Raw genomic sequence first — 9,527 nt, forward strand, 5'->3', positions numbered from 1 at the left:
AATGGGGCAAACTGTTCTTACTTGCAATCTACCAGGTATCTGAACAGGCCCATGCCATGCTCTCACTTAAGTTTCTGCAGATAACTGTCACACAGACTGAAAACAGTATTATCTGCATGCCAAGAAGGATGGAGAGGAGTCATCTGTTTTTGTAGAACTGTTTTTCTTTAAAAATGGGTTGCTTGTGAACTATGCAAGACTGAACCTGTGGTAGATGTAGCACTGAGGCCCCATTTGAAGTGATAGGTATTCATTATATTGACACATTTTCCTACAAGCCCAAGGACACAAGACAGTCTACAGAAAAGAAGGTGCCAGCCTTGCTATAACCTTCACGTAAGGACAGAGAAATAGCAAAAATATATGTGCACAAACCAGCTAGTACAAATCTGACAGCTTTCCAAACTGAAACATCTATTTTCTCCTAAAATGCCAAGATAATTTACATTTTTTTACCATATGTCTGAGGAACATGGAAATTCACTTTTATTACACACATAAATTACTCATGAAATAATTGAGAGTTTGTCATATCCATTTATCAGACTGACTGCTCATCTCTACAAAAGCTCATCATAGTGAGTATTACAAAGGATTCATTTCCACCTGCTTATAGCAACTCATGTTATCTTTCCTACAATAACACATTTGATAAATAACTGTCATTCTTAACCTGCATCACTAGAACAACTGCTACAAAGAGTTTAAAACAAGACACACTGGGCAAATTAAGCCTGTAGAAATATTATCAAAATTTGGAAAGTGATTCTTTATAAATTAATTAAGGGACACTATCATTGTACAATCTGCACAAAGTATTTCTTTATAAGTTTCTCTGTTTATAGAAGTCTGAAAAACATGAAAAACATGGAAGTTTAATAATCCAAATAGAAGATTTATCTTGGGAGCACTAAACCGCAAATAAGTCAAACATATATAAAGGCTCATCAGGACTGACAGGGGTTAGCATTTCCAGCAGTTTGTTGTCAACAAGTTATAACTTTAATTTCACCATTTACCAGTGTCAGGAATATAGCACTGACTGTTGAGGTATGTTGATATAGTTAAAGGATAACAAACAGACCTACATTTTAGTGCATGTGCCAAGAGTATTTAATGCTGAATTCAATAATTTGACAATCCAGCTTCATCTAATTTTAAATTAACCAAATGTATGCTATTCACATATTCTTTCCATATCAAACTGCATGCAGAGTGTAAGCCCTTGTCCTGATTTCCCGCAGCTACAGTATTCTACACATTTCTGATAAATGACAGATATTCTGTAACACTATAGAACATTCTGGGTTATGGAACAGCAGGAAGGTCTGACACAGGCATATGTAAGAACACAGTTATGCTTTACCTCATGTCAGGGATCAAACACAAACTCTGTCAGCAATTAAGAATGACTGTCCCACAAAGTTTTCCTTTTTTCTGTATATATAATGCCATCACATACTGCACCCAATTAACACATCCGGATTCGGATCTAGGACAGTTCGCTGAAGGCACATTTTGCTGAATCACATTTCACTGAAAGAAATGACAGCCTAAATATAATACCAAATTAGGTGGGGGGGGGGCTTCACCCCCCCACCCCCAAAGTGGGGGACTGTGCCCCCACACCCCCCTAACTATATATACCAACTCCAGGGTTGCACTACAGTGGGGAGAAGAGCATATACACTTTATTTGCTCAACGGTACTTTCTTTCAGTGAAATGTGCATTCAGCGAACTGTCCTAGACCCCTGGATTCATCTCTGCTTTTACCCAATTCCCTCATGTACCCATTCCATTCTTGATTTAATAAAATGATTACTTTTTTTTTATTTTTATTTTTTACTTACTGTTTAACTGTTTAAACCAACTAAGCACATGTGACTGTTTTCCAGATTAACCCAGTCACTATCTGGTTAAGTGGTCATTATCACAAAGTTTGCAAGTGGAGATGGAAAGAATCAAACCCAGAACTACAGGATGAAACTGATGAATAATTGCTTCACTTTTCCTTAAGATGTGCTTTTTTATGTATTTTACATATTTGCTACAACCTAAACAATAATGACATCTCTTTTAACACTGGCTGGCAATCTGGCATTATGGGGGGTGGCGTAATCTGTGCCTGTGGACTAATACTTGGAAATGGCATGGCACAAAAATGGCATAAATAACCAAGCATACCCGATTTCCTAGAAACTCAATCACTAGCTAGAGCTATGCTTTCTAGCAGTACTTAGGATTGTGCACAGCAGTTGCACTCTATGCAAGGAGAATTAGAACATTTTCTATGTGATGCAAAATGGCTCTAAGGAAATTCCTTGTAACCCATTACTTTTGATTTCAGTTTGTTGAGACAAAAGAAGATCATGAACATTTTTACATTCCTTTTGGAGGACAATACCCTTAAATGCAGACTGCTATGCACTGCCTCCTTCCCTGCAGTTAACATAATCAGCATTGGAGCTGCTGCAGTTTTGAAGTACAAAAAATTATCCCTTTAGTAGTAACAACCCCCCCAAAAAAAGAAGAATCCATATTTTTTTTCAGGTGCAAGATTATATAACATAATAAATGGACAGATCTGGGTAAAAGTCTCCTATGCGAGTCTGGACATATTATACTTCATGCAGTCATTCATTCTTTAAATAATTAATCTATTAATTTATTCTCCAATGACTCTCATTTCAATTCTAGATCAGATGGGGAGCCTCGCCTATCCTGGCACTTAATGGGTGTAGACAGACTACAGAATAGCAGACTAAGGCTACACACACACACAGACATATATATATATATATATATATATATATATATATATATAGAGTCTATATTAGATAAACAAACGTTTAAATGTTCGAATCTCTAAAGGTTGACCTTTAGAGATCGAATATTTAAGTGTTCGAATATCTTTAAAAATTAAAAAAAAACAAATAAATAAATAAAACAAAAAAAACTAAAGGGTGTAAGCAGGGGTGCAAGCCCCCTGCACCCCCCACACCCCCCGCTACTTAAATATACCAACTCCAAGATTGCGCTACAGTGTAGGGAATGGGAAATTTCCTGTTTCTGCTCTGCCGTGCACTGAAGTGCGATCTCGGAGTTGGTATATTTAAGTAGGGGGGTGTGGGGGGAGGTGTAGGGGGGCATGCTTTCCTGCTAAAAGCCTTTCAGTTTACCTTTTTTTTTTTTGTTTGTTTTATTACATTTTCGAAATGTTCGATCTCTAAAGGTCGACCTTTAGAGATTCGAACATTTAAGCGTTCGTCAATGTAATATAGACCCATATATATATATATATATATATATATATATATATATATATATATATATATATATATATATATATACACATATATATTATATATATATATAAAGAGAGAGAGATAAACTGAGGTGATAATGCTCCATCTTTATATGGCAATATTTATCATACAAAGCAAAATTTTTGCGTGGAATTATTGCATAGAGGTACAGTGCAGGAAAAAAAGCAAATGATATTAAACACTTATGCTTCCAGTTAAAGGAAAGAAACTCTGAGTTTGGATCCAAAATTAGTTGAGACAGTGGTGCTTCTTAGGGATAGACGAGCCTTTTCCATAATTTTGAGCTCGTGATTGAGAAGTATGTATCACCATGTTTATTCTAGGAGTGAGTGGGGTAATCATAACTTTGTTAATAGCTCATAAATAACAAGTGGGGGTAAAACCATGATTAGGAGATTGGAGTGATGAATATTTATCTGGGTAGTGAGGGACTAAAAGGGCTGTGGTTAGCACAAAGAGGGCAATTTGGCTATGCGATTCAAGCTAACGGTATGATTTTAATGACGGACAGAGGTGCGTTCTTCAAGCATGACTGAAAGCAAAATGAGTGACACAGTGATGACATTTTTCAAATGTAAGTGTGAATAAAATGACACATTTGAAGGCTATTTTTCTTGGCAGCCCCATGGGTAGAGGGACAAATTTCTGCCTATGGCCTTTGTGACTCAAGTCTAATTAGCGGCTTGAGCACTTCACAGCATTGGCAGGGAAGGATGGACATGCCCATTCTGAGGGAAAGCAGGGCTAGGATGCAAATTTACAACCTGGGGGTGGGCAGGAAGCTCACCAGGCCACTGATGGGTGGTAGATTTCCTAGTGGCAAGCATGTCCCTACCCGGGAAAGGCTCTGTGCGCCCCTGTAGTGATGCAGATCACCCTACCCTCTGCAACAATGCCAGTGAGGGCACAAAGCCTCTTCATGGCTGCCTTAATGACAGCCACACCCTAAGCTACCGCACCTCTTGTCCCAACACTTGGTGAAATTTCCAGGGAAAGGGAATGAATGAGCATGTCTGATTGGTGGTGAGAGGTGATGATCGGTAGGCACTGGCCAAAAACTGCATAGAAAGTTACTTTTCTTTACTAAATGAAACCACACCTAGAAGCCCCTATCTGATAGAAATATTTCAGTATGATTCAAGACAATGCATTAGCATGGATTTTCTGAAGGATATAAAGTCAAACTCAAACATCTGCCATGATTTGTCAGTGATTTGCCAGAAAACCACAAAGGAGAAACAGATCACAAATATGAGGCAAAAATCTGGACATTCTGCAAAAATCTGGGCAGTTGAGAGTCACCTAACTATGTACACTGGCCCTGACTCACTTTTTGACAATTATGTAAAAAGGAAAGTTGGAAAAGCACAGTTACAGGGGAATCACTAACAATACTGAATGCATACTGTCATAAAGATAGCATGGGCTGTATTGTGAACAATAACAAAACAAAGTTAGTGGGATTTAGCAGCAGAGCTGACTGGATTTTGAGGCATTTTCCTTTTTCTTTTTTCACCACGATCACCACTTTCACTTTTTACCAGAGTTAAATGTTCTGTATTTTGTTAAAAGGATGTGCAAGTGCAGAAACCATAGCTCTCAATCTCTTTCTTCCAGAATGGGAGACAAGCACATCCAGAGACAAAGGGGGCCAATCAGGACAGTTCTTAAAATATTAGCACTGTTAACTTGAGAGGTTGGCAGAATAAGAGAATGCAAATTATCATGTATTTTCTGAAATAAAAAATAACTAGTTATTGTTATTATTTCTTAACTGAAATAATCATCCACCTTTCCTCCCTAAATTGACAGTTTTAAGAAGGATTAAAAGGGACAGAGTAAAATATTGAGCCAGAGAATCAGGGAGATTTGAGAGGTGTGCTAAAACACATTTGTGTGCATGCCTCTATTTTCCTCCTAAATAATTTTCTGTTCATATGTTGTTGTGGTTCCCTTATCGACGGGGTTCCATGTAACTATCAAGTAACAGCTCTTTCCCTTTCATCTCTTATTACAAATCCTATGTACTGTAAGATAGGTAAGGGCTATGTCTCACATGTAAAGGAGTTTCCCGCACATTAATAGTCTTTGAGTTTGAAGTATCATATTTGCTAAACCAATGTATGTTTATTTTGGCATATGATGTTTATGAATACATTCCTTTCTGTTAGTGTGTGTGTGTGTGTGTGTGTGTGTGTGTGTATGTGTGTGTGTGTGTGTGTGTGTGTGTGTGTGTGTGCAAAATGAGAGATATTTTTTAAAATGACACCACCCTCACTTTCTGCCACTAAGAAAGTCTAGCAAGTATGAAGTAAATTACACAACCAGTTTTAAAGTTTCAGTTCTGAGTTCTAATATTGCACCTGCTCAGAACAAAACATATGAAAAGTATTTTGCACTGTCTATGCATCTATCCAATTTAGTTATAGCAAAGTGTTTATACAAATCCCTGAAAAAATCTACTGTTTACAAAAAAGGTAATAATAAATTGTTTCTAGTCATATGAACCTTAGGAAGGGTTTGGGGCTGCATGTATTCAAACCTGTGTCTTGTTTAGCAATATGTAATGAAACTTACCCAGAAAACAGAGAAAACAGACAAGCTTGATCGAGTTATCCATTTTTTTCCTTCACAGTCACATAAATTGCTTTTCAAACTTTGTGGCTGAATTGTATATTGTTAGGAATTCGATTTGTTTATGGTTGCCGACAGTGGTACTGCTGAACAAACACAAAAGCTCTTGTAGGATAGATGGTTTTCAGTAAAACTGTCTCAGCGTCAAGAGCTGAGTAAGACACCAGTATACGGTAGTAGACAGGAAAGTGTTTTTTTTTTTTTCAGATCCCCTGGTGTGTACAGAAACCAGAACTTCAGTTTAACTTCTCAGGACTACTGCACTTGTTTGTCTTCATAAGAATGAACAACTCTTCTTACTCAGTCACAGGGATATAAAAATGCCCAACTAACCATCAAGCTTTCTGTGCCTGTCTAGGAGGATCCTCGTACACCTTCACTTTCCAAACTTTATGCCACTTGGACTCTGAGGGCTACTCTCTGTGTTGGCTGCTGAATGATCTGAGGCTGCTACAGGTAGCTGTGTTAGGGATTATCAGATGGTCTGTCAGTAAGAATCTGAATGCAGAAACCCGGTTTCTTAAACAATGCTGGAGTGGTGGGTTGACTCATGCTGCTGTAGAGTTGGTTTGGGGGAAGGGAGAGGAAGCCCTCCCTGTTCTTGGCAGTTCAGTGTACTGAACTTTGAATAGCCACTTTGAATAGCCCTGCCTCTCATGTTTTAAATGCAAGTTGAATTAAAGGTGTACTAACGCAGATATTTTGCTAGAAGAGTTAGTTTACATTTTAGTGCTGTGTAACTCACATGTTCACCCCAGGCTGGGTTTTTAGAGAGCCTTTTTACCATGCTGCATGTCAGATTTTACAAACTTCAGTGGAGGTAGGCTGCAATAGAAAATGCTAAGAGTTTACAATTTAAATTTGTACTTTTGTATTTTCCTTCCCCCGCCGATAGGCTATTAGATTAGTTCAGTCACTGTTGTTTCACTTAGCCAGAGAGGCTATTTAGTCACATTTGGACCTGCAGCAGAGAAATGATAGCTACTTTACTATTATTCAAGCCTAGGAAATAGTAGTTTTGTTTCATGTTTCTTGCCTTTTTCCTCCACTGGTAGTTATTTTTCATATGGTGTTGCTTATTAGTGTGTACACACACATAGGTGCACTTTTATAATCATACAGATCATCCCTTATTTCACAGGGCACCATTGTTTTGCATAATTGTGTCTTACAAAGAAACTTGTTGAGTAGCAAATGTATTAATATTCTAGAATAAAATATTCTGCATCTTTTCTCTAAAAATGTCAGACAACCTTGAAACTGAAACTGATCACTGTCCAAAGGGTAAATATTTTCCCATTACCTGATGCTGTATGCTGTCCTTCAGAAATCATGCAGTATTTATCTAATACTGAATCCATCCTATCAAATTACTTTTCCTACATTTTTCCTCCATGCATAGTGACAAAATGTTTGGACCTTTCACTCCGCCGAATGTTTGCCTGCAGTGCAGTTACACTGATTAGCTTTTGAAAGTTGAGGCAACTGCAGTCCTTACATTTCCTATGTAACTTTTCAGTACTGTTCCTACTATACTGCAAAAGGTAAATGCAGTGACATTTTTTACTAAGGCAGGAAGGATTACTTTGTGCTGCAACCAAAATCTCATGCTATTGATCGTGCATTTTGACAAGTTATAGCAGTTAGTATTTCTGTGTGTGTGCATTTGTTTGCATGTAACATATAATCTATGTTTATATTCATGTGGTTTGAAATCCATAGTCACAGAATGTCTTACTGACAAACTTTCATTTCCAGGCTTTCTTGAATATCTCAGTTCTGTATGTGCTTAATAAGTGACAATGCATCCATTTTATTGAAACTATCTGTTTAGTACACATAATTGTTTTAGGAGTGTATATCACTATTACTATAGTTATTCTTTTCATTTACTCTAAAGATTTGTAGGCCAGACTACTTACCCAGTTACCAATATGGAAATAAGTAACATAAATAAATGTGTGTGTCAGTATATGTTAATAATAATAATTATTCTACATCTATCTATAGCAATTATATATAGATATGTATGGGTGTGTGTGTGTGTGTCCGTGTGTCCGTACTGAAATTGAGCAAAACACCAAAAATTTCAACGTTTACAAAGTCAACAACAAAACTCTGACTTTGCATATGTCGACATACTACTACTCATGTACCATTCGACAATCTTGATGCATGCAAAATGTATTTTTATTTTATTTTACATTTGTTGACCATGTTTGTCCGACTGAGCTGAAGAGCCCTTTTTCAGCGGAGGCCCGGGAAGAAAAGCTCCAACATATTATACAATTTTCATTATAAATTAGCATTAAACAACAATGTTACAGGATTATTACAAGGCATTAAGAAGCAATACACTGTTATACAGTGTCAGTAATCAGGAGTATAGCAAAGCTCTTTCAAAATGTATAAAAAGAAATATGTCATTAAGATGAATATAGTTTTTGGGGTAAGTGGTTACAAAAACCCAGTTTTATCATAATGTAGTTGCATGATGACAAGATAATTACTATAGAATGTTTCTCTGCGGTGATTAGCTTAATAGGTTTTAGAAGACAGTAGAAAGAGTAGTCAAGGAAGATTAGAGAGAGCTAGTGAGAAGAGTGAGTTAAGGGCAGAAGGGGATGTTTAAGGAGGGAGAGTGCAGTGGCAGGACCAGAGACTTTTAAAGTGCTCTTTGGTGGCTGTCTTAAATTGCTTAGGATGTGTAAGGGTCCTGATTTCTAGTGGGAGTCTATTCCAGACAATAGTGGGGTGATAGCTGTACATGTTATGTCCAAATTTAGACTTGGGTTTGTAGATTTGTAGTAGGTCTTGGTTAGAGCTTTGGAGAGGTCTGGAGGGAGAATAATGGGAGATGAGAGGGGATAGTGCCGGGCAGTAGGAAGGCTGGCATAGGGTAGAATGTATGATCTGGAGCTGAGAGAGAAGAAGCTGATGGGGTAATTCAAGCCAGTTTAGGTGTTTTAGAGAGAGAGACAGTGATGAGATTTGTAGGTTTGTTGGGCAGCAAATCTAGCTACCTTGTTGTAGGTAGATTCGAGTTTGGTTAGGAGTGTTGAGTTAAGATTTGTGAGAATTTGAGAGTTATACATTAGACTGAGTAAAAGGTAAATAAGAGAGAGAGAGAGAGTAACCTTGGCTTCAGAGGTAAGGAATTTCTTGTTACAGTAAAGGAGCCCTAGTTTTGAATGAGTCTTTTTGATACAGTTATTAACATGCAAGTCAAATTTAAGCTGATCGTCGATGGTGATACCTAAGAGCTTACTGATAGAGTCTACCTGAATAGGAATGTTATTAAGGGACTGTATGGAGAATGAGGGTTTAATATTGTTGAACTTTTTAGGTAGGAAGAGTAACAGCTTTGTTTTTTTAGGGTTAAGGATGAGTTGGTTGTTGGAGAGCCATGTTTCAACTAAGTTAAAAGATGCCTGAGTAGCTGAGAAGAGCTTAGAGGGAACGTTGACTGTGGTGATGACTGTAGAGTCATCTGCATATTGCACTAAAGATGATGGAGGCAGGAGGTATAGAGCTGATTAGTAAAGATATTAAAAAGTAAATGCCCT

At 37.4% G+C, this 9,527-nt stretch overlaps 1 protein-coding gene across 1 annotated transcript in view; it reads right to left on the bottom strand.

Moving 5' to 3' along the window:
- PODXL (podocalyxin like) overlaps positions 1 to 6,507 on the bottom strand; it is a 601,941-nt gene extending 595,434 nt beyond the window's left edge. Inside the window, exon 1 of the mRNA XM_044088661.1 lies at positions 5,905 to 6,507. Coding sequence (XP_043944596.1) covers positions 5,905 to 5,947 — 43 coding nt within the window. The 5' untranslated portion in view covers positions 5,948 to 6,507. The remainder of the gene's footprint in view (positions 1 to 5,904) is intronic.
- Positions 6,508 to 9,527: the final 3,020 nt, after the last annotated feature.

This window comes from Protopterus annectens, chromosome 11.part0 (genome assembly GCF_019279795.1).
Source record: "Protopterus annectens isolate FY-2018-M chromosome 11.part0, PAN1.0, whole genome shotgun sequence".
Classification (NCBI taxonomy): Eukaryota; Metazoa; Chordata; order Ceratodontiformes; family Protopteridae; genus Protopterus; species Protopterus annectens.